This window comes from Nerophis lumbriciformis, linkage group LG05 (genome assembly GCF_033978685.3).
Source record: "Nerophis lumbriciformis linkage group LG05, RoL_Nlum_v2.1, whole genome shotgun sequence".
Classification (NCBI taxonomy): Eukaryota; Metazoa; Chordata; class Actinopteri; order Syngnathiformes; family Syngnathidae; genus Nerophis; species Nerophis lumbriciformis.
Window position 1 is genome coordinate 30,124,456 of NC_084552.2, and position 26,000 is coordinate 30,150,455.

Genomic DNA, 26,000 nt, shown 5'->3' on the forward strand with positions numbered 1-26,000 from the left:
CTAACACACACACACACAGAATATACAGGAAACGAGAATTTGACGTTACTCGTTTATTTGAATTGTATGTTGATATTTACAGACATGTACAACTATGCGTCATTACATTCAGTGTTAAGTTTAAAAGTGATGATTACAACATAGAATAATATAAATGATAAATAAAACTTACAAGTGTTTGTCAGAATTATTTTCAGAAAAATTAAATAAAAGTTCTTACATAATATAAAGCAGCTTTTAAAAATCACACAAACGCACCAATTTACCTTTAATACTGCAAAGATTACAATTTTTTGTAGAATGAGCGTAGTAACACTGTATAAATAACAAAGTGCAACCAGAAAGTATTCACAGCGCTTCACTTTTTCCCACATTGTCTTATCTTATAGCCCTGATGACAATGTGAAAACGCTTTTCTTTTTTTTTTCTTTTTTTTTTTTTAAACGTTTTTGCAAATTATTCAAAATTAAAAAGAACAACAATCACATGTACATAAGTATTTGCGGCCTTAGCCATGAAGCTCTAATGCATCCTGTTTCAACTGCTCTTCTTTTAGATGATCCTATAGCTTAATTAAAGTCCGCCCGTAGTAAAATCAGTTGATTGGACACTATTTGGATAGACACACACGTCAATATTAGTGCTGCACGATTTTGAGAAAAAACCTATTTGCGTTTTTTTTTCCTCCCAAATTGCGATTTGATTCGCGACTTTAATATTTTATACATATATATGAATAAAACTGCGAAAATAACAAGAAGGACAAATGTTACTTTTAGATTAAATTATTGCATTTTGTTTTAAACAATATGCAATAATTTACTTGAACAATATTTGGCTTTATGCAGAGACTCAGAACTTCTGTGTACATTATGCTCTTAAACTGAAGAAATAACTGTTAAAAACGATACAGTGTTTATAATATAATGTAATCACAACATAAAATATTAATGCAAGTAACCATTTAAAACGATATACACTTTTTTTCTCATTACTGTAGAATTGTTTATCATTGTACTGTAATTTGAAGGTAAATAACTTGGAAGAGAATGAACATTTGTTTGGTAAAATAACAACCCATACACACACCACATGTCGTCTGCTTGTGTTGTTGTGAACGACATCATCGATGTAACAACGTACAAATACGACAGCAGTCGCAACTTGAGAGACGCGCTCTCTTTTTTTCAGCACAACACACTTCCCCCTCATACAACAATAGCACATGCGGTCTGACGGCGCTAACAAAATAAAGGTTTCAAAAAAGTACCTTACATAATCATTGATACATTTACACAATTATTATGCTTTGACCTAAAACACTGTTTAAAATTGTCCAAAGATGTATTGCAGCAATAAATGTGTCATATTTTGCATTTAGCAAACATTTTCAAAAATGTTCTGACATAAAGGGAATTTTATCGTTTTTTTATATTGCAATTGTTGTTTAAAGTTGTTACCATTATTTTAGTTGCTGTGGTTTATCATTACTAATTTATGAATTTATGTCCGGTTGTTTCTCTCTCTCTATATTCAGAGTTGAGTTTTGGTGGTACAAAAAACCCCTCATATTTTCAAATGATTGAATAATCAGAGAATACTCATAATGAATAATGAATAACATGAATAATCATGTTAATCGTGATCAAAATAATCATGATTATTATTTTGCCATAGTCGTCCATTCCTAATAACAACTTTAAGCACACAGCCAACATGTCAAAGGCTTTAGAACAACTCTGTAAATGTCCTTAAGTGGCACAGCCAGAACCGAGATTTGATTCCGATTGAACATCTCTGAAGAGATATGACAAGGGCTTCCCATCCAACTTGATGGAGCTTGAGAGGTGCTGCAAAGAGGGAAGGGGTGAAACTGCCCAAAAATAGGTGTGTGCTTGTGGCATCGTATTAAAAAAGACTTGAGCCTGTAATCGGTGCATCAACAAAGTATTGAGCAAAGGCTGTGAAAACTTACATATGTTTTCTTATTTTTTATTTATTTTTGTCTAAAGCTCTAAAACAAAAAATGTGCTTTTACATTGTCATTATGGGGTATTGTGTGTAGAATTTTGAGGACAAAATTGAATTTATTCCATTTTGGAATAAGGCTGTTACATAGCAAAACGGGGAAAAGTAAAGCACTGTGAATACTTTCCGGAAGACCAACAGAGGATAAAGAAAACACATTTAAAAAGCAGCATTATCTAATATTCGGCATAAATTAAATGTAAGCTACCTTGTGTGCCCGTGTGGAAGTCCTATGCTGTCTTTTAGTTGGCAGGTCAACATGATTCCTTCCATCATTCACTTACAGTATCTATACTCAATATTCACATGTTATCCTTTAAAAGAAGTGGGACATTCTGGCATATTCTACATAGTATGGAATGATGTTTTTTTTTGTCTAAAAGTCACAGTGATATCACCTGGCAGTAAGTACGACCATTTGATGCTTCCAGAGTGTCCTCCACAGTAAGGAACAACACGTTATTCTATTTAATGGATGAGTACGTCTGCATAGCACGCTACACACCAGTCCCAGAAGTTTGTCAATTCCACGAAAAATTGTTTTTAAAGGACGTTTTCAAAGAGGTGCATTGATCGCATGATGTTTTCATCCTGGAGTCAAAACAAAAGTCCAATACTGAGTTAGGAGACATCGTCCCATTCAGTAGCATAAACAGAATACATAGAGTGTGATGGCCGTGTCCCAACTTACATTTTGGCAGCAGTCGATAAACTCGTCAATAGTGACCACACCGTCTTTGTTCTTGTCCATCTTCTGTCGGGAGAAAGAAAGAACAAATAATATTTCAAAAACTCATTTCAAAATAAACATGCGATTAAGTCGATGTGGGGAACCCTGACAGGGAAAAGACTAATTACATTTCTACAGTATGTTGTCAAACTGAAGCCCCACCATTCTAGAACTGGGCACAATCCAGACTTACAGCCCTGGTCAAAAGTTTACATACACTTGTAAAGAACATAATGTCATGGCTGTCTTGAGTTTCCAATAATTTCTACAACTCTTATTTTTTTATGATAGAGTGATTGGAGCACATACTTGTTGGTCACAAAAAACATTCATGAAGTTTGGTTCTTTTATGAATTTATTATGGGTCTACTGAAAATGTGACCAAATCTGCTGGGTCAAAAGTATACATACAGCAATGTTAATATTTGGTTACATGTCCCTTGGCAAGTTTCACTGCAATAAGGCGCTTTTGGTAGCCATCTACAAGCTTCTGGTTGAATGTTTGACCACTCCTCTTGACAAAATTGGTGCAGTTCAGCTAAATTTGTTGGTTTTCTGACATGGACTTGTTTCTTCAGCATTGTCCACATATTTAAGTCAGGACTTTGAGAAGGCCATTCTAAAACCTTAATTACCGTATTTTCCGCACTATTAGCCGCACCTAAAAACCACAAATTTACTCAAAAGCTGACAGTGCGGCTTTTTACCCGGTGCGCTTTATATATGGATAAATATTAAGATTCATTTTCATAAAGTTTCGGTCTCGCAACTTCGGTAAACAGCCGCCATCTTTTTTCCCGGTAGAACAGGAAGCGCTTCTTCTTCTACGCAAGCAACCGCCAAGGTTAGCACCCGCCCCCATAGAACAGGAAGCGCTTCTTCTTCTACTGTAAGCAACCACCCGCCCGCGTAGAAGAAGAAAAAGCGCGCGGATATCACCGTACGTTTCATTTCCTTTGTGTGTTTACATCTGTAAAGACCACAAAATGGCTCCTACAAAGCGACAAGGATCCGGTTCATGAAAAGACGCAATCTCTCCATCCGCACACGGATTACTACCGTATTTCACAGTAACTGATATTCCTGTGAACCGCACTGTGGAACGGGAGCACGTACGGTGAATATTCGCACCACAGGGAATGAGAAGTCATCCTTCACTGTGGTTCTAGCTTGCCATGCTAATGAAACTTCCACCCATGGTGATATTCAAAAGGAAGACCTTGCCAAAAGAGACCTTTCCAGCCGGCGTCATCATAAAAGCTAACTCGAAGGGATGGATGAAGAAAAGATGAGCGAGTGGTTAAGGTAAGTTTAAGTTTACGCGAAGAGGCCGGGTGGCTTTTTTCACGCAGCTCTGTCCATGTTGATATACGTATGTTTGTGATTGCACATTTGCGTACATTTTGGGAGTGAACAGAGTTGTTAGAACGCTGGTTTTTAATATATTATTAAAGTTTGACTGACCTGACTGTTTTTTTGACATTCCTTTAGCGCAGTTAGATGCGGCTTACAACACCGGGCGGCTTATAGGTGGACAAAGTTTTGAAATATGCCGTTCATTGAAGGCGCGGCTTTTAACCCAGGGCGCCTTATGGTGCGGAAAATACGGTATAGCCTGATTTAGCCATTCCTTTACCACTTTTGACGTGTGTTTGGGGTCATTGTCCTGTTGGAACACCCAACTGCGCCCAACACCCAACCTCCGGGCTGATGATTTTAGGTTGTCCTGAAGAATTTGGGAGGTAATCCTCCTTTTTCATTGTCCCATTTACTCTCTGTAAAGCACCAGTTGCATTGGCAGCAAAACAGCCTCAGAGCATAATACTACCACCACCATGCTTGACGGTAGGGATGGTGCTCATGGGATTAAAGGCCTCATCTTTTTCTCCTCCAAACATATTTCTGGGTATTGTGGCAATTTTTGTTTCATTTGACCACAGAACTTTCCTCCAGAAGGTCTTCTCTTTGTCCATGTGATGTCAGTCTACCAAATGTGCCTTATTGCAGTGAAACTTGCCAAGGGACATGTAACCAAATATTAACATTGCTGTATGTATACTTTTGACCCAGCAGATTTGGTCACATTTTCCCATAATAAATTCATAAAAGAAACAAACTTCATGAATGTTTTTTGTGACCAACAAGTATGTGCTCCAATCACTCTATCACAAAAAAACAAGATTTGTTGAAATTATTGGAAACTCAAGACAGCCATGACATTATGTTCTGTACAAGTGTATGTAAACTTTTGACCGCGACCACACAACCTTGTCCTTTGCCTTTCCCAGAGTCCTTTCTGCTCCCAAAAAAACATATATGGTGTGTACACTTGCCTGAAAGAATATTTCCACATGCTGACGTGGCGTCTCCTCTCTGAGTGCGGGGTACGTACATTTGCCCATCATGTCGTAGATGGCCTTCATGATGTCCAGCATCTCCTGTGGGACAAGACCAGATTGTCTCAGCTCTTATAGGGGAACTGCACTTTCTGGGAATTCAGCCTATCATTCACAATCTCTAAGTAGACAAGCACACACATTTTCTTATTTTCTTGATGAATTCTAAGTTGTAAATTGCGGCAAGTACAAGATGGCTAACGATCAGTGTTGGGTTAGTTACTGAAAACCAGTAACTAGTTACAGTTTCTAGTTGCTTTATTTCAAATGTAACTCAGTTACTTACACCAAAAAGTCATGTGTTACTGTGAAAAGTAACTAGTTACTTTTTTTTCACCCCCTTTTTTTTTTTTAAGGCTCCCATTAATGCCATTTTAGCCTTCATTTCAGTACTGTTATTGCACTGGAGAACAATACGATGTGTTGATCAACTTGACATGTATTTGCATCACTCAACTCTGCTAAACAATGTGGTCTACATACAACACACAAAGACAAAGATATGTTTCAAACGGCCAATTTATTTCAGGCCAGAACAAATTGACAAAACTATTTTAAATAGCTGCAACATTATGGCACTTTAACTTTAAGCAGATAGGATCTTTGATCCAAGACACAACTTACATTTAACTAAAATTTTATTTTCTTTGTGCTCGACAAAAGAAAAGTATTGAGAATGTCTCCATGTTAAGAAACTCGACTTCTGAATTCACCATGATGTCTTGTTAGTTGTTATGAGAATAGCGTATGTGTGTGTGTGGCCCTTTAAGATATGACAGCATATGAGGTGAGTGACGTCTGTGAGTCAGTGGGCGAGAGAGGTGAGGGACCGGCAACAGTGAGTGCGTGCAGGTGCTCTAGCTTGGTAGATGGCTGCGTCCAATAAAGTCACAAAGTTGCAACAAACCGCCGACCTCGTCATTCACCCTCAGCTGTAAAGACCCACTTCCGGGTAAAGTGAAGGTTGTTAGCCCCGAAGTACATAGGCCCTGGAGGAACGTCTCCCCTGCGCCCCTCAACTACGGTCTGGGAGTACCCCCCGCCCCCACCCACACAAAGCACGCCTCTTCTTTTCCTTTTGACACAGAAGGACGACACCGCAGCGCTGCAATAAAACACACTCAGATCTTCTGTTTCTAGCCGATACTACATAAAAAATAACGCAGTAACGCATCATGTAGTAACGGTAACTGAGTTACTGAATATAAAAAATAACGCGTTAGATTACTAGTTACCGCCGAAACTAACAGCGTTACAGTACTTTGTAACGCGTTAGTCCCAACACTGCTAACGATGCAGCTAATGGGAGTAATCCTTTGCGCCCTCTAAAAAAACATGGAAAAATTGCCAACAATATCCCCTTTGCATCTCGTGACCTGAATATTAACCATTAGCGATATGGTTATTATAAGCGCTAACGCAAACAAAATGTTCTCAGCAGTGCCTTGATCACAGGGCTGGCTTATGCTGCTATATTGACATATTGAGCCGGTGAGCTGCTGCATTGCCTCTGAGTTGGTGAAAGTTAATTGTAGATTGTAAGGCATGCCTCTCACCAGGATAGTGGAAGGTTGTGGACATAAACCGAGAAGTTGGTCAACTTTGACATTCAACTTAGTCCCGGAGATGGCGAGAAAGACATTAAAAAGATGCTAGTTTACAGCAGTTAAAGCTGCGTGAGGATTATGATTATTTCTTCATCTAAACAGGAAGATATAAACATCCCATCATTCGGCGTTCTAGTGAGAGCAGACATTGTACAGTAAGTGATTGTTTTATTATGTTTGTAGTTCTTGTCTTGCACTTAGCAATAATGCTACATGATTCCTAGTGTCTGTAATGCCTGATCTGTTTAGCACACCGCTTCTAAAACTCCTAGCTCATCCTCCTTTTAATCAGGCTATATATATATATATATATATATATATATATATATATATATATTCTGCATTTTTATTGGTCCCAAAGTAGTTGTAGTTAGCACTCATGAATTCTGTCATGATTAGTACTGTTGTTGTTCAAAGGAAAAGAAAACGCTGTGATGTGTCTGTAAAAATGTGTATGTTGCCGTATGCCTAAAATGAGCAAAATACACTATATTGCCAAACGTATTTGGCCACCCATCCAAATGAGGAGAATCAGGTGTATAAAATCAAGCACTTAGGCATGGAGACTGTTTCTACAAACATTTGTGAAAGAATTGGCCACTTTCAGTGATTTCCGGTGTGGAACTGTCATAGGATGCCACCTGTGCAACAAATCCAGTCGTGAAATTTCCTCGCTCCTAAATATTCCAAAGTCAACTGTCGGCTTTATTGTAAGAAAATGGAAGAGTTTGGGAACAACAGCAACTCAGCCACAAAGTGGTAGGCCACGTAAACTGACAGAGAGGGGTCAGCGGATGCTGAAGCGCGTAATGCTTAAAGGTCGCCGGCTTTCTGCACAGTCAGTTGCTACAGAGCTCCAAACTTCATGTGACCTTCCAATTAGCCCACATACAGTACACAGATAGCTTCATGGAATGGGTTTCCATGGCCGAGAAGCTGCATCTAAGCCATACATCACCAAGTCCAATGCAAAGCGTGGGATGCAGTAGTGTAAAGCAAGTCGCCACTGGACTCTAGAGCAGTGGAGACGCCTTCTCTGGAGTGATGAATCACACTTTTCCATCTGGCAATCCGATGTACGAGTCTGGGTTTGGAGGTTACCAGGAGAACGCTACATTTCGGACTGCATTGTGCCGAGTGTGACATTTGGTGGAGGAGGAATTATGGTGTGGGGTTGTTTTTTAGGAGTTAGGCTTGGCCCCTTAGTTCCAGTGAAAGGAACTTTGAATGCTCCAGGATACCAAAACATTTTGGACAATTCCATGCTCACAACCTTGTGGGAACAGTTTGGAGCGGGTCCCTTCCTCTTCCGACATGACCTTGCACCAGTGCACCAAGCAAGGTCCATAAAGACAGGAATGACAGAGTCTGGTGTGGATGAACTTGACTGGCCTGCACAGAGTCCTGACCTGAACCCGATAGAACACCTTTGGGATGAATTAGAACGGAGACTGAGAGCCAGGCCTTCTCGACCAACATCAGTGTGTGACCTCACCAATGCGCTTTTGGAAGAATGGTGGAAAATTCCTATAAACACACTCCGCAACCTTGTGGACAGCCTTCCCAGAAGTGTAAAAAGCTGCAAAAGGTGGACCGACATCATATTGAACCCTATGGGTTAGAAATGGGATGGCACTTCAAGTTCATATGTGAGTCACGGCAGGTGGCCAAATACTTTTGGCAATATAGTCAATCAATCAATCAATATTTATTTATATAGCCCTAAATCACAAGTGTCTCAAAGGGCTGCACAAGCCACAACGACATCCTCGGTACAAAGCCCACATAAGGGCAAGGAAAAACTCACCCCAGTGGGACGTCGATGTGAATGACTATGAGAAACCTTGGAGAGGACCGCATATGTGGGTAACCCCCCCCCTCTAGGGGAGACCGAAAGCAATGGATGTCGAGTGGGTCTGACATAATATTGTGAGAGTCCAGTCCATAGTGGATCCAACATAATAGTAAGAGTCCAGTCCATAGTGGGGCCAGCAGGACACCATCCCGAGCGGAGACGGGTCAGCAGCGCAGAGATGTTCCCAGCCGATGCACAGGCGAGCGGTCCACCCCGGGTCCCGACTCTGGACAGCCAGCACTTCATCCATGGCCACCGGACCTGTGCCCCCCCCCCCCCCCCTCCCCAAGGAAAAGGGGAGCAGAGGAGAAAAGAAAAGAAACGGCAGATCAACTGGTCTAACAGGGGGGCTATTTAAAGGCTAGAGTATACAAATGAGTTTTAAGATGGGACTTAAATAGTGTATGTAAATATTACGTTATAATGAATGTGCCTGTTACTACATGACATACTGTATATACTTAGTGTGTATATAAAACAATGATAGAGGCTTTTGGATGTTTTTTAGAGCGCTTTTTTGGAGCAACTACGTTGTTAGCTGACTTTTGCAAGCATTTATTTATGATTTAGAATGCATAAATAAAGAAAACATACGTGTGCTTGTCTTACCTAAGGATTATGAATGATAGGCAAAATAATCCCCCGCCCCCAAAAGTGCAGTTATTAAAAATTCTAAGAACTTTTGCTGTACCTCCTTAGTGATATAACCGTCTTTGTTGATGTCGTAAAGGTTGAACGCCCAGTTGAGTTTTTCTTGAATGGTGCCTCGCAGAAGGATGGAAAGACCCATGACAAAATCCTGCAAGGACATTAGACCTCAGCCGGAATTGTTTCCGTCTCAGAATGAGGCGACAGTGAGCGGCTTACCTCAAAACTCACAGAGCCGTTGTGATCGGTGTCAAAGGCGTTGAACAGGAAATGAGCATACGTCGAGGCGTCTGCAGCGAGAGAGAGAAAAGCAGCAAAGACAGGAGAGCGAGGAGCAGTGAGCCACGTCGGACTGGTCTTGGAGGGGTTTTCACGTTTTTTAGTGAGGCCGCAAAAACTGGTACAAACCTCCTTGTGGGAAGAACTGGGAGTAAATGTCCTTGAAGGTGTCTTCATTGACCACTCCACTCGGACACTCCTGCAAGACAAAATATATTTATTATATATTGAGCATCACGTTTTTCTATTTTTCCCCCCATATTTTATTTGTTTGACTTTTTTTCCTCACACTTTGTAAGTAATGAAACAAAATAAAGATAAACTAAAGTAGTCAAATGAAACCTATGATGATTTTGAAGGCCTACTGAAACCCACTACTACCGACCACGCAGTCTGATAGTTTATATATCAATGATGAAATCTTAACATTGCAACACATGCCAATACGGCCGGGTTAGCTTACTAAAGTGCAATTTTAAATTTTGCGCGAAATATCCTGCTGAAAACGTCTCGGTATGATGACGTCAGCGCGTGACGTCACGGATTGTGGAGGACATTTTGGGACAGCATGGTGGCCAGCTATTAAGTCATCTGTTTTCATCGCAAAATTCCACAGTATTCTGGACATCTGTGTTGGTGAATCTTTTGCAATTTGTTCAATGAACAATGGAGACAGCAAAGAAGAAAGCTGTAGGTGGGAAGCGGTGTATTGCGGCCGACTGCAGCAACACAAGCACGGCCGGTGTTTCATTGTTGACATTCCCGGAAGATGACAGTCAAGCTTTACCATTGGCCTGTGGAGAACTGGGACAACAAAGACTCTTACCAGGAGGACTTTGAGTTGGATACGCAGACATGGTACCGTGAGTACGCATGCAGCTGCGGCTTCCAAACATTTGATCGCTTGCCCGTACGTGCGTGCTGCTATGTGCATGTCACGTACGTAACTTTGGGGACTTTAGGTAAATATATGTACTGTATGAACTTTGGGGAGGTCAACAGTACTTTGGGCTGTGGGATTGAGTTTCATGTGCAGGTGTTTGAGTTGTATTGGCGGGTTATATGGACGGGAGGGGGGAGGTGTTTGTTATGCGGGATTAATTTGTGGCATATTAAATATAAGCCTGGTTGTGTTGTGGCTAATAGAGTATATATATGTCTTGTGTTTATTTACTGTTTTACTCATTCCCAGCTGAATATCAGGTCCCACCCGCCTCTCACAGCATCTTCCCTATCTGAATCGCTCCCACTGCCCTCTAGTCCTTCACTCTCACTTTCTTAATCCACAAATCTTTCATCCTCGCTCAAATTAATGGGGAAATCGTCGCTTTCTCGGTCTGAATCGCTCTCGCTGCTGGTGGCCATGATTGTAAACAATGTGCAGATGTGAGGAGCTCCACAACATGTGACGCCACGCTACTCGTCTGCTACTTCCGGTACAGGCAAGGCTTTTTTATCAGCGACCAAAAGTTGCAAACTTTATCGTTGATGTTCTCTACTAATTCCTTTCAGCAAAAATATGGCAATATCGCGAAATGATCAAGTATGACACATAGAATGGACCTGCTATCCCCGTTTGAATAAGAAAATCGCATTTCAGTAGGCCTTTAATCTACATTTAAAACACTTGGGCTCCATCTAGTGGTATGCCAAATAATCACTTAATTACATTTTCAAACACAGTGTTACTGTTAAAACTGCGTGTAAAGTTACACCGGCTAAACATATTAAATATACTTGTTAAATAAAATCTTTGCCTTGTTTTTAATGACCTTTTAGGCCTACTACGCTACTGTATTTTAACGTTGGTCACTATGGTGATACTTGGTAAAAAAAAAAAGTTTGAGAATCACTGCTCGAGATAATTAATTGGATATGCTTTGGTGTACATTTTATGGAAATTTGGCACCACAGTCACTTTTTTAACCAGTTTTTTGAGTCTGTATACAAGATGGTTGATTCTGGAGGCATTGCCATATTGCAAATGCAACCACGCCCCATCCGTCTCCAAAACCATCATAATTTATCTTTTAAAAATATACACTGTTTAAATATATACATCGATGTCATCATAGCTATTTTTGTCATCAACGTATTTTCAGGACCATAGGGCTCACCAAATTAAAAGGCGCACTGCCGATGAATGGTCTATTTAAAAAATAAAAATAAAATGTTTTTCATATATAAGGCACACCGGATTATAGGGCGCATTAAAGGAGTCATATTATAATTATTGTTTTCCTGAATGTAAAACACTTCCTTGTGGTCTACATAACATGTGATGGTGGTTCTTTGGTCAAAATGTTGCATAGATTATGTTTTACAGATCATCTTCAAGCCGCTTTCTGACAGTCGCTTCAGGATGCGCCGTTTTGTAGGCGGTCTTATTTACGTGGCTCACCTTCGGCAGAGTCTTCTCCCCGTCATCTTTGTTGTAGCGGTGTAGTGTGCAAGGACGGGAGTGGAAGAAGTGTCAAAAGATGGAGCTAACTGTTTTAATGACATTCAGACTTTACTTCCATCAATAACGGAGCAGCATCTCCTCATCCGTGGCTCACTAGTGCAACATCAACGAAAATGTGTCCCGTGAAAAAGAGGCTGCAATATGACAACTGCGGATCAGAGTGCGACACTGGCAGAGGAGCTTAACTGTTTCTTTGCCCGTTTCGAAACCCCCCAGCGACACTCATCTGCTCCAGCCCTGCCCCCGCCCCCACCGGGCTCCGGCGCCACTCCACTCACTGTACAGGAGCACAGTGTCAGACGAGTGCTCCTGGCTGTGAACCCCAGGAAGGCTACCGGACCAGACGGAGTACCTGGAAAGGTGCTCAGGACGTGCGCCCACCAGCTCGCTCCCCCCCTCACCAGGATCTTCAACCTCTCCCTGGCTCAGGCAGTCATCCCATCCTGCCTGAAGTCATCTACAATAATCACGGTGCCGAAGAAGTCTCCCATCACCAGCCTGAATGATTACCGACCAGTGGCCCTCACTCCGGTAATCATGAAGTGCTTCGAGCGACTTGTTCTCCAGCACATCAAGGACCATATCCCTCCAGACTTCGACCCCCACCAGTTCGCATACCGGGCGAACAGGTCCACAGAGGACGCCATCGCTGTTGCTCTCCACTCTGCTCTGAACCACCTGGAGCAGCAGCAGAGCTACGTCCGGATGCTCTCTGTGGACTATAGCTCTGCCTTCAATACAATAATCCCGGACAGACTCTGCAATAAACTGGACACTCTTGGCCTCCCCCCTCTCACAAACGCCTGGATAAGGGACTTCCTAACGGACCGACCCCAGAATGTGAGACTTGGCCCGCACCTCTCATCCTCCCGCACGCTGAGCATCGGCTCCCCACAGGGCTGTGTGCTGAGCCCCCTCCTCTACTGCCTTTACACCCATGACTGCAGTCCGGCCCACAGTGACAACCTTACCGTCAAGTTCGCCGACGATACCACAGTGGTCGGGCTCATCTCCAGGGGTGACGAGGCTGCCTACAGAGAGGAGGTCCTGAAGCTGACGGCCTGGTCTTCGGAGAACAACCTCGCTCTCAACACCAGCAAGACCAGAGAGATCATCGTCGACTTCAGGAGGAGCAGCACCGACCCTGCCCCCCTCTACATCAACGGCGAGCGTGTAGAGAGGGTCCACACCTTCAGGTACCTTGGAGTCCACATCTCTAATGACTTCTCCTGGACAGTCAACACCACATCAATCATCAAGAAGGCTCAGCAGCGGCTACACTTCCTTAGAGTCCTCGGGAAGTACAACCTGAAGCCTGACCTGCTGCTGACCTTCTACCGCTCGTCCATCGAGAGCCTGCTGACCTACTGTATTACGGTATGGTACGGCAGCTGCACTGCAGCAGACAGGGAGAGGCTGCAAAGAGTGGTCAAGACGGCTCAGAAGATCATCGGCCGCCCTCTCCCCTCTCTGACGGACATCTACACCTCCCGCTGCCTCAACAGAGCCAGTGCCATCATCAAGAACAGCACCCACCCTGGCTCTGACCTGTTCCACCTGCTGCCCTCTGGGAAGCGCTACAGGTGCATTAAAACCAAAACAAACAGGCTAAAGAACAGCTTCTTCCCCAGGGCCATAACCATCCTGAACGGACTGCCCCATTGTCCCTCATAACTGCCTTCTCTTCGGTGCAATAACCCATTCCACCAACCACCCTGTTTTTGTTTTGTTTTTTTCATATATATATTCATTTCACACCATATTCATTGCACTTCTACATTTTTTATATTTTTATATATTTGCACATTGTTTTTCTAGCATGCACACATCGCACTGTATGGCATGGCCTCAATCTCGTTACCTTGCGTAATGACAATAAAGCTGATTCTGATTCTGATTCTGATTCTGAGATATAAGTAAGAACTTTACACTACTTTATATTAGAAATGGCAACAGCGGAGGATGAATGTCCCATAACAAGAAGATAAAGGAAAAAGGAGAAGCTTCTCGACTATGCAGGATTTATGCAGATCCCAAATACAGATCAGCAGGTACCAGAAGGTAAGAAAAGTTGCTTTTGCATAATATTGCGAAACAAAACGGCAGATAATGCCTTACCTTATACACATACCATAATAATACTCATAAATGTTGAAGCACAGTACAATCCATCAAGCGGTGTGGCTTCATATCTTACCAAAATCGTACTAAAACATTTGGATAGATTTTTGAGCACAGTGTCTAATGTTCTATATTTTCAATAGAACATATAAAACGTTGGTGTTTGCTTGAGTCATATTGCCATCGTAGTGCAGTCTACACGCATCTCTTATGTTTGACTGCCATCTACTGGTCACACTTATCATTTCACCAAGTACCAAATAAAATAGCTTCTAGGTCGGTAAGCAAAATCAAATCAAATCAAATCAACTTTATAAACCAGAATTATTCTTTACATTATAATTATAATTAGCATATTATATATATGTAATATAAATATATTATAAGGTGCACTGCCGAGTTTTGAGGGAAAAAAAGGATTTTAAGTGTGCCTTATAGTCCGGAAAATACGGTAATAAGCATTATATAGATTCACCTGATCACAACATGAAGTACAACTGCACACTCCCAAATCGATTCAGACTTTGCATAAAAATCAGCTGCTTTTAGCAGCGTTTATGTCACTGCATGTCACACGTCAGTGTCACTATGCGCATGCCAAGATTAGACGAAAATAATATTTTCTCTTATTTCCCTCAGAGCTCCTCCCCCTCTGTCTGAGAACTTTACCTAATGCCCAAATAAGTATACGTCCACCTCGCTGTGATGTCACAACGTAGGCGAACTGCAAAACCCTGCTAACAGAGACTTAGACTTACTTTTTATAGTCATTCAAATTTGAACTTTACAGTACAGATAAGAACACAACTTTGTTGCATTAGCTCGTTGTAGTGCAGGATAAAAAATCAATAAGGTGCAGGTATAAATAAATAAATTACTGTACAGATAGGTGGCTGCAGAGGCTTGTGGTAGTAATGGAACTTTTTTGGCAAGTATATCGGTAAATTCTGTAAATTTCAAAGTTAACTTCCAGCGTAGTCACTCCATAGTAACATACAACTTCAACGTATCATAATAATCCCCTCAACCCCCCCCCCCCCAAAAAAAATGGATTAACTCGCTCTAATATAAAAGACAATATAATATACATCCATAGCCATCAGGCATCTAAAACTGCGTCCAAGCTCGCGCCAAAATGTATGCATCTTATGATTGTAAAGCATTAATTAGTCAGAAAAGACAATTCATCATAGTTACTCTTTAAAGTAAAAAAAATACAATAAATTGGCAATAACAAAAAAACTAAATTGAACTACAAAATAATTACTGCTAATGAGAGACAACTTTGTTTATTCTGGAGTGTATTCCAATTGCATGCTTCAACTTTTGTATAAAACCGATAAAAAAATTGCCATTACATTTTGAGTAAAGAAGCCCTGACCATTCATGGTTAACTTTTTGATTTAAATGCTATTATAACTATTCATCATTGAGTGTTAAATGCATTACCGTACAGTGTGTGAATGGCAGAAAAAACAAGGTAAGCTTGTTACTTTTGCTCACCCGAGAACACAAAAACCACAAGGCGTGAAATTCCTTCCCGGGGAACAGCGATAAGGAAGTGTGAAAGGAAAAGACATTTAACATTTCTGAGAAAAGTAAATAAAGTGGTACACCATGACACAGCGAGGGGTCCTTTTTGACCTGGGAAAAGGTCTTTATTGGGCACCTGAGCCACAGTCAGTCCCGACTAATGACCTCATTCCGACACCTTATTTATCTTGCAAAGGACGAAAGGGCTCCATTTCTCATCAGAATGTTAGTTTGTGTTAAGATTGCATCGCCTTAAAAGAAAAGGGTTGACGTTATTCAGCCGGTTTCCTCGGGTCGCTTTAAGGGGAACTGCACTTTTTTCTTTATTTTCTCTTTCGTTCACAATCCCTGTGTGAGACAAGAATGCACGTTTTACTCTTTTTTTGTGCATTCTAAATTGTTAAATATGACTACTAACAGTGTGGCTAAAGGGAGTCATCTATTGCGCCTATAAAGTCCTCTAAAGAATTTCCAAAAACTGTAAACAATATTCCATTTACCGTATTTTCCGGACCATAGGACCGGATAATAAGATGCACTGCAGATGAATGGTCTATTTTAGATCTTTTTTCATATATTAGGTGCACCGGATTATAGGGCGCATTAAAGGAGTCATATTATTTATTTTTTTTCTAAATGTAAAACACTTCCTTTTGGTCTACATCGGTGGTCCCCAACCTTTTTGTAACTGCAGACCGGTCAACGCTTGAAAATATGTCCCACGTCCGACCGTGTATGTAAACTCACTACACCGGTATGTTTTAGCACTTTCATGGCGAGTTTACTGACAGATATAAGTAAGAATTTTACACTACTTTATATTAGAAATGGCAACAGCGGCGGATGAATGTCACGTAACAAGAAGATAGAGAAAAAGAAGAAGCTTATCGACTATGTTGTCGGCATGGACTACAAAAATGGACGCGCACAATTTTTCAGGATTTATTCAGATCAGCAGGTACCAGAAGGTAAGAAAAGTTGCTTTTGCATAATATTGCTAAACAAAGCGCCAGATAAAATGTCTTACATTATACACACACCCATAATAATACTTATATGTTGAAGCACAGTACAATCCATCAAGCGGTGTGGCTTCATAGCTTACTAAAGTCATACTAAAACATTTTGATAGATTTTTGAGCGCCGTGTGTAATGTTCTATATTTTCAATGGAACATTTTAAATGTTGGTGGTGTTTACTTGAGTCATATTGCCATCGTAGTGCAGCCTACACTTATCTCTTATGTTTGACTGCCATCTACTGGTCACACTTATCATTACACCAAGTACCAAATAAAATTGCTTCGAGGTCGAGAATTATTCCGTACATTAGGTGCACAGGGTTGGTTATAAGGCACACTTTTGAGGGAAAAAATGATTAAGGTACATGTCGTGACCTGCTTAATAAACACGTATTAGTGACATTATTATATGAATCAACGCAAATTAACTACTTTTAGTAACATTGATCACAGAGGTCACTAACTATTGCAGCCATTGATATACTGAGCTGCTGCATCGCCTCTGAGTTGGTAAAAGTTTGTTCTAATTCATAAATCATGCCTTTCACTTTTATAGTAGAAGGTCGTGGCCATAAACTGAGAAGTTATTCAAATTAGACCGGAGGACATCGCTAGGAAGATGTGACAATATGTACGCTTTAGCCCATCTTTTTAATTTTTTTAAAATCTGTACCTGAGGAGTGAGGATTATGAAGAATATGGGTTATACTTGTATAGCGTTTTTCTACCTTCAAGGTACTCAAAGCGCTTTGACACTATTTCCACATTCACCCATACACACACACATTCACACACTGATGGCGGGAGCTGCCATGCAAGGCCCTAACCACGACCCATCAGGAGCAAGGGTGAAGTGTCTTGCTCAAGAACACAACGGATGTGACGAAGTTGGTAGAAGGTGGGGATCGAACCAGGAACCCTCAGGTTGCTGGCACGGCCACTCTCCCAACCACGCCACACGGTCCAATACATTATCTAAACGGGGAACACAAGGCTTGTGCTGAATATATATAAACATCCCATCAGTCTGCATTCCACTGAAAGCAGACATTGTACAGTAAGTGATTGTTTTATTTTGTTTGTAGTAGGGTTGTACGGTATACTGGTACTAATAAAGTACTGCGGTCCTAATGAATTAAAATCTGTACTATACTGACTCTGAAAAATACTTTTTTTTTCTCTTTACGGACATGACCGTCGTAACGTTGCTGGCTTCAGGAACAGAGGCGCATGTTACAACGCACACGCACAGAGTACTTACAAGCAGAAACAGTTTGTAGACAGAAAAGGGAGAACGGATGCATTTTGGCTTGAAAACAAACGATAAAGCAAGAGGTGCTTTGAAACATGGCTAGCTAGCTAGCTAGCCGCTAACGTCCATCCGCAGTCGACAGTGTTTTAGCTAATTCTAAATCCATGGATGTTGTGGATCGGTGGAGGGAATACTTCGAAGACTTCCTCAATCCCACCAACACGTCTTCCTATGAGGAAGCAGTGCCTGGGGAGTCTGTGGTGGGCTCTCCTATTTCTGGGGCTGAGGTTGCTGAGGTAGTTAAAAAGCTCCTCGGTGGCAAGGCCCCGGGGGTAGATGAGATCCGCCCGGAGTTCCTTAAGGCTCTGGATGCTGTGGGGCTGTCTTGGTTGACAAGACTCTGCAGCATCGCGTGGACATCGGGGGCGGTACCTCTGGATTGGCAGACCGGGGTGGTGGCTCCTCTCTTTAAGAAGGGGAACCGGAGGGTGTGTTCTAACTATCGTGGGATCACACTCCTCAGCCTTCCCGGTAAGGTCTATTCAGGTGTACTAGAGAGGAGGCTACGCCGGATAGTCGAACCTCGGATTCAGGAGGAACAGTGTGGTTTTCGCCCTGGTCGTGGAACTGTGGACCAGCTCTATACTCTCGGCAGGGTCCTTGAGGGTGCATGGGAGTTTGCCCAACCAGTCTACATGTGTTTTGTGGACTTGGAGAAGGCATTCGACCGTGTCCCTCGAGAAGTCCTGTGGGGAGTGCTCAGAGAGTATGGGGTATCGGACTGTCTGATTGTGGCAGTCCGCTCCCTGTATGATCAGTGCCAGAGCTTGGTCCGCATTGCCGGTAGTAAGTCGGACACGTTTCCAGTGAGGGTTGGACTCCGCCAAGGCTGCCCTTTGTCACCGATTCTGTTCATAACTTTTATGGACATAATTTCTAGGCGCAGTCAAGGCGTTGAGGGGATCTGGTTTGGTGGCTGCAGGATTAGGTCTCTGCTTTTTGCAGATGATGTGGTCCTGATGGCTTCATCTGGCCAGGATCTTCAGCTCTCACTGGATCGGTTCGCAGCTGAGTGTGAAGCGACTGGGATGAGAATCAGCACCTCCAAGTCCGAGTCCATGGTTCTCGCCCGGAAAAGGGTGGAATGCCATCTCCGAGTTGGGGAGGAGATCTTGCCCCAAGTGGAGGAGTTCAAGTACCTCGGAGTCTTTTCATGAGTGAGGGAAGAGTGGATCGTGAGATCGACAGGCGGATCGGTGCGGCGTCTTCAGTAATGCGGACGCTGTATCGATCCGTTGTGGTGAAGAAGGAGCTGAGCCGGAAGGCAAAGCTCTCAATTTACCGGTCGATCTACGTTCTTATCCTCACCTATGGTCATGAGCTTTGGGTTATGACCGAAAGGACAAGATCACGGGTACGAGCGGCCGAAATGAGTTTCCTCCGCCGGGTGGCGGGGCTCTCCCTTAGAGATAGGGTGAGAAGCTCTGCCATCCGGGAGGAGCTCAAAGTAAAGCCGCTGCTCCTCCACATCGAGAGGAGCCAGATGAGGTGGTTCGGGCATCTGGTCAGGATGCCACCCAAACGCCTCCCTAGGGAGGTGTTTAGGGCACGTCCGACCGGTAGGAGGCCGCGGGGAAGACCCAGGACACGTTGGGAAGACTATGTCTCCCGGCTGGCCTGGGAACGCCTCGGGATCCCCCGGGAAGAGCTGAACGAAGTGGCTGGGGAGAGGGAAGTCTGGGCTTCCCTGCTTAGGCTGCTGCCACCGCGACCCGACCTCGGATAAGCGGAAGAAGATGGATGGATGGATGGAAATCCATGGCGACAAATAAAGTACGTTTCTTACAAGTATCATTCCTGCAGGACGAGGAATAGCTGAACATGCTTCACTACACACCGTAGGAGGATACACTAGCTAACTGCTAACAGCAAGCTAGCGCTCCTGAAAGTAAACAAATGCCATGGGTGGATCTTTCCAGACAGACTGTATTGATACCAAGCACAATACCGTATATAGTCAATACTACAATGATTACATCAATATTTTACAAAATATTTTGTCATTTTTGTTTATAAACTCAGGAAATACGTTCCTGGACACAGGATAACTTAATTATGATCGATGTATGACCCTGTAATAATAATAATAACTAGATATTTCCGATAAATGCGTTAAAATGTAATATCGGAAATTATCGATATCGTTTTTTTATTATCGGCATCGTTTTTATTTTTTATTTTTTTTATTAAATCAACATAAAAAACACAAGATACACTTACAATTAGTGCACCAACCCAAAAAACCTCCCTCCCCCATTCACACAAAAGGGTTGTTTCTTTCTGTTATTAATATTTCTGGTTCCTACATTATATATCAATATATATCAATACAGTCTGCAAGGGATACAGTCCGTAAGCACACATGATTGTGCGTGCTGTTGGTCCACTAATAGTACTAACCTTTAACAGTTCATTTGACTCATTTTCATTAATTACTAGTTTCTATGTAACTGTTTCTATATTGTTTTACTTTATTTTTTATTCAAGAAAATGTTTTTAATTTATTTATCTTATTTTTTTTTTTTTTTAAAAGAACCTTATCTTCACCATACCTGGTTGTCCAAATTAGGCATAATAATGTGTTAATTCCACGACTGTATGTATCGGTTGATATCGGTAATTAAAGAGTTGGACAATATCAGAATATCGGATATCGGCAAAAAGCCATTATCGGACATCCCTAATAATAATAATAATAATAATAATAATGATGTATTGGATTGATACCAAAATTTGTAGTGTCACCTAAAACTTACATAAAGTATCCAAACAATAGAGTATGTGATTATTACATTTTAACAGAAGTGTAGATAGAACATGTTAAAACCAGCAGATATTAACAGTAAATGAACAAGTAGATGAATAATTCATCCACTTTATAACACTTGTCCCTCATAATTTTGACAAAACAAAATTATGCACACAAAATGTTACTGCATACTTCAGCAGCCTTTGTAACCCTTTTGCTTACTTACTACTAAAAGAGAAGTTGTCTCGCATGTTCATTATGTTATTTAATGACAAAATTGTTCTTTGATTGCAATAAGAAACATGTGTGATTTTATGTTAAAATAAAGACGATAATTACATTTGTTTGTGGTACACTTTATTTTGAAAAGTAATGCACATTTTGGTACCGGTACAGGTACCAAAATATAAGTATCGTACTTTGGCTACATGATGATTACCGTAGTTTTCGGACTGTAAGTCGCAGTTTTTTTTCATAGTTTAGCCGGGCCCCAGTGCGATTTATAAATCTTTTTTTCCTTCTTTATTATGCATTTTCGGCAGGTGCGACTTATACTCCGGTGCGACCTATACTCCGGAAAATACGGTAGTGTTTCACTAGAGCTGGATCTACTTATCACCAAGTTTGTAAAACTTGTAGCTGGTAATGCTTAAAATGACCAAAACACGTAAATATTACATGCTATTAAGAATGTGCATGTTACTACATTATATACAGTAACTTTATACTCATGTATATACCGTATTTTTCGGACTATAAGTCGGAGTTTTTTTTCATAGTTTGGCCGGGGGTGCGACTTATACTCAGGAGCGACTTATGTGTGAAATTATTAACACATTACCGTAAATTATCAAATAATATTATTTAGTTCATTCACGTAAGAGACTAGACGTATAAGATTTCATGGGATTTAGCGATTAGGAGTGACAGATTGTTTGGTAAACGAATAGCATGTTCTATATGTTATAGTTATTTGAATGACTCTTACCATAATGTTACGTTAACATACCAGGCACGTTCTCAGTTGGTTATTTATGCCTCATATAACGTACACTTATTCAGCCTGTTGTTCACTATTCTTTATTTATTTTAAATTGCCTTTCAAGTGTCTATTCTTGGAGTTGGGTTTTATCAAATAAATTTCCCCCAAAAATGTGACTTTATACTCCAGTGCGACTTATATATGTTTTTTTTCCTTCTTTATGCATTTTCGGCCGGTGCGACTTATACTCCGGAGCGACTTGTACTCCGAAAAATACGGTAAACATTATTTTGTAGAGCGCAGTACCCGTATTGTTAGCCACCTATTGCTAGCATTTATTTACCATTTACAAAACCCAAAACCAGTGAAGTTGGCACGTTGTGTAAATGGTAAATAAAAACAGAATACAATGATTTGCAAATCCTTTTCAACCTGTTTTCAATTGAATAGACTGCAAAGACAAGATATTTGATGTTGGAACTGGTAAACTTTGTTATTTTTTTGCAAATATTGGTTCATTTGATGCCTGCAACATGTTTCGAAAAAGCTGTCACAAGTGGCGAAAAAACGTTCGAGAAAGTTGAGGAATGCTCATCAAACACTTATTTGGAACATCCCACAGGTGAACAGGCTAATTGGGAACAGGTGGGTGCCATGATTGGGTATAAAAGCAGCTTCCATGAAATGTTCAGTCATTCACAAACAAGCATGTGATGAGGGTCACCACTTTGTGAACAAATGCGTGAGCAAATTGTTGAACAGTTTAAGAACAACAATTCTCAACGAGCTGTTGCAAGGAATTTAAGGATTTCACCATCTACGGTCCGTAATATCATCAATACTGGAGAAATCACGGCAAGGCCAAAAACCAACATTGAATGCCCGGGACCTTTGATCCTTCAGGCTCAAAGGATATCACCACAGGCGCTCAGGAACACTTCAGAAAACCACTGTCAGTAACTACAGTTTGTCGCTACATCTGTAAGTGCAAGTTAAAACTCTACTATGCAAAGCCAAAGCCATTTATCAACAACACCCAGAAACGCCGGGTTTTGTAGAATGCTTAAAAAATGAGAAAAATCATGTGTCCTTGTCTCAGATAGGGATGGTCAATGATTGTCAAAATTCCCCTATTGAGAGGAACTACTCGATGAAACAAGCTTGTATCTCATTAGTAGCAGAGCAAATATTGCCCCCTAGTGGTTGTAAGCAGCATTGGAGCCTAGCACCACCAGCAGCGCCAGGCTTCACTTACTTGGGGCGGTATAGCTCAGTTGGTAGAGTGGCCGTGCCAGCAGGCTTGATCCCCGCTTCCACCATCCTAGTCACTGCCGTTGTGTCCTTGGGCAAGACACTTTACCCACCTGCTCCCAGTGCTACCCACACTGGTTTAAATGTAACTTAGATAATGGGTTTCACAATGTAAAGCGCTTTGAGTCACTTGAGAAAAGCGCTATATAAATATAATTCACTTCACAATTCACTTCACTTACGTTCTTAAAGCCGCGATAGAGGATTTGCAGCTCCTTGCGGGAGAATCGCGTCTGCGCCTCCAGTTGTCCCAATCCCTCGGGGCGATGGCGAACAGCGGAGAGTTCGAGCTCATCTTCAACACTATCTGCAAGAGGAGGAAGACATCAACATACGACAGCCCTTCAAATGAATAGTCCATAAATCACCACGGGGACACCTGAAAAGCTGATGTGGCATCTGTAAAGCTGTCATTCATGATGCCGTTTAAAGCACTCGCATGAAAAAGTTTGGGATGGGAAACAAAAAAAGAGATTGGATAGATGGATATTATCGAAAACTATCTTCACAAACATATTTGTACAAATAAAGGCCTCCACGCTCATGGACACCTGGAGTAATAATAAATAACCTCTGCAAAATACAGGTGTAAACCTACACCTGTAAGCAACACTGTCTTCACTAGGTCACTAGGTCGCATGACTTATTTAAAAGTCACTCCGCAGGTCAGCACAACACGATGCGCTGACCTAATTTTGCATCCAGGTGCTAAAAACACAACAACCACAAAAAAGACACCCGCACTTCGAGAATCATTCAGGCTACGTTTGGGTTGAGGTTGTCAATCATGACAGCGTCTAATCCTGGCCAGAAAAAAAAACATGGATAGCTGGTGTTATTTGTTGTTGTTGTTGTTGTTGTCGTAGTACCCACCCATGTGGAACTCGCAGTTTTACTGCATAAACCAAGGTGTGCATAATGCTTTTTGCTAAGGATGTCTCGATCAACATTTTTGGCCTGCAATCCCGATCTCATTTTTGGACCTCAAATCTGATCCGATTTTGAATCTAGATCCAAAACAACAGGTTATAGGACGTTTTATAGTACAAACCCCGTTTCCATATGAGTTGGGAAATTGTGTTAGATGTAAATATAAACGGAATACAATGATTTGCAAATCATTTTCAACCCATATTCAGTTAAATATGCTACAAAAACAACATGATGTTCAAACTGATAAACATTTTTTTTTTTTTGCAAATAATCATTAACTTTAGAATTTGATGCCAGCAACACATGACAAAGAAGTTGGGAAAGGTGGCAATAAATACTGATAAAGTTGAGGAATGCTCATCAAACACTTATTTGGAACATCCCACAGGTGAACAGGCAAATTGGGAACAGGTGGGTGCCATGATTGGGTATAAAAGTAGATTCCATGAAATGCTCAGTCATTCACAAACAAGGATGGGGCGAGGGTCACCACTTTGACAACAAATGTGTGAGCAAATTGTTGAACAGTTTAAGAAAAACCTTTCTCAACCAGCTATTGCAAGGAATTTAGGGATTTCACCATCTACGGTCCGTAATATCATCAAAGGGTTCAGAGAATCTGGAGAAATCACTGCACGTTAGCAGCTAAGCCCGTGACCTACGATCCTTCAGGCTGTACTGCATCAACAAGCGACATCAGTGTGTAAAGGATATCACCACATGGGCTCAGGAACACTTCAGAAACCCACTGTCAGTAACTACAGTTGGTCGCTACATCTGTAAGTGCAAGTTAAAACTCTCCTATGCAAGGCGAAAACCGTTTATCAACAACACTCAGAAATGCCGTCGGCTTCGTTGGGCCTGAGCTCATCTAAGATGGACTGATACAAAGTGGAAAATGGTTCTGTGGTCTGACTAGTCCACATTTCAAATTGTTTTTGGAAACTGTGGACGTCGTGTCCTCCGTACCAAAGAGGAAAAGAACCATCCGGATTGTTATAGGCGCAAAGTTGAAAAGCCAGCATCTGTGATGGTATGGGGGTGTATTAGGGCCCAAGACATGGGTAACTTACACATCTGTGAAGGCGCCATTAATGCTGAAAGGTACATACCGGTTTTGGAGCAACATATGTTGCCATCCAAGCAACGTTACCATGGACGCCCCTGCTTATTTCAGCAAGACAATGCCAAGCCACGTGTTACATCAACGTGGCTTCATAGTAAAAGAGTGCGGGTACTAGACTGGCCTGCCTGTAGTCCAGGCCTGTCTCCCATTGAAAATGTGTGGCGCATTATGAAGCCTAAAATACCACAACGGAGACCCCCGGACTGTTGAACAACTTAAGCTGTACATCAAGCAAGAATGGGAAAGAATTCCACCTGAGAAGCTTAAAAAATGTGTCTCCTCAGTTCCCAAACGTTTACTGAGTGTTGTTAAAAGGAAAGGCCATGTAACACAGTGGTTAACATGCCCTTTCCCAACTACTTTGGCACGTGTTGCAGCCATGAAATTCTAAGTTAATTATTATTTGCAAAAAAATAAAATAAAGTTTACGAGTTTGAACATCAAATATCTTGTCTTTGTAGTGCATTCAACTGAATATGGATTGAAAAGGATTTGCAAATCATTGTATTCCGTTTATATTTACATCTAACACCAGTGACGTGCGGTCACTGGAGGCAGGTGAGGCAGGGCCTCACCTGCCATCATGGAAAGAAAAAAAATGTAAAAAGAAAAAAAAAAAAATTAAATTGTTAAATGTATCCAGTGATAATACTATAAAGTTATTTTCCATTTAACTTCACCAGTTTTAGATTATTTTTATTCAAAATCGCTGAATTTTCACATTTGCTGTTCAAATACTGAGAAGAGACGGTGCGGTGAACAGCAGCCAGTTGAGGCACGTCACTCATTTGTGCCTCACCATGGATTGCGGACTCGGCTAACTGCTGGCCTGCTGTGCAGTGAGACCGTATTGCTATATGAATTATATTATACATTTCCATAGTTTAGTTCGCTGAGGTATATAA

General features: G+C 41.5%; 1 protein-coding gene across 2 annotated transcripts in view; it reads right to left on the minus strand.

Annotated features, from left to right (window-relative positions):
• Positions 1–38: 38 nt before the first annotated feature.
• kcnip4a (potassium voltage-gated channel interacting protein 4a) overlaps positions 39–26,000 on the minus strand; it is a 127,860-nt gene continuing 101,898 nt past the window's right edge. For both annotated transcript variants that reach the window (XM_061960929.1, XM_061960928.2), the window contains exons 2-8: positions 23,219–23,343; positions 9,673–9,742; positions 9,484–9,554; positions 9,308–9,415; positions 5,092–5,196; positions 2,720–2,782; positions 39–2,619 (exon numbers count right to left, since the gene is read on the minus strand). In XM_061960929.1, coding sequence (XP_061816913.1) covers positions 2,572–2,619; positions 2,720–2,782; positions 5,092–5,196; positions 9,308–9,415; positions 9,484–9,554; positions 9,673–9,742; positions 23,219–23,343 — 590 coding nt within the window. In that variant the 3' untranslated portion in view covers positions 39–2,571. The remainder of the gene's footprint in view (positions 2,620–2,719; positions 2,783–5,091; positions 5,197–9,307; positions 9,416–9,483; positions 9,555–9,672; positions 9,743–23,218; positions 23,344–26,000) is intronic.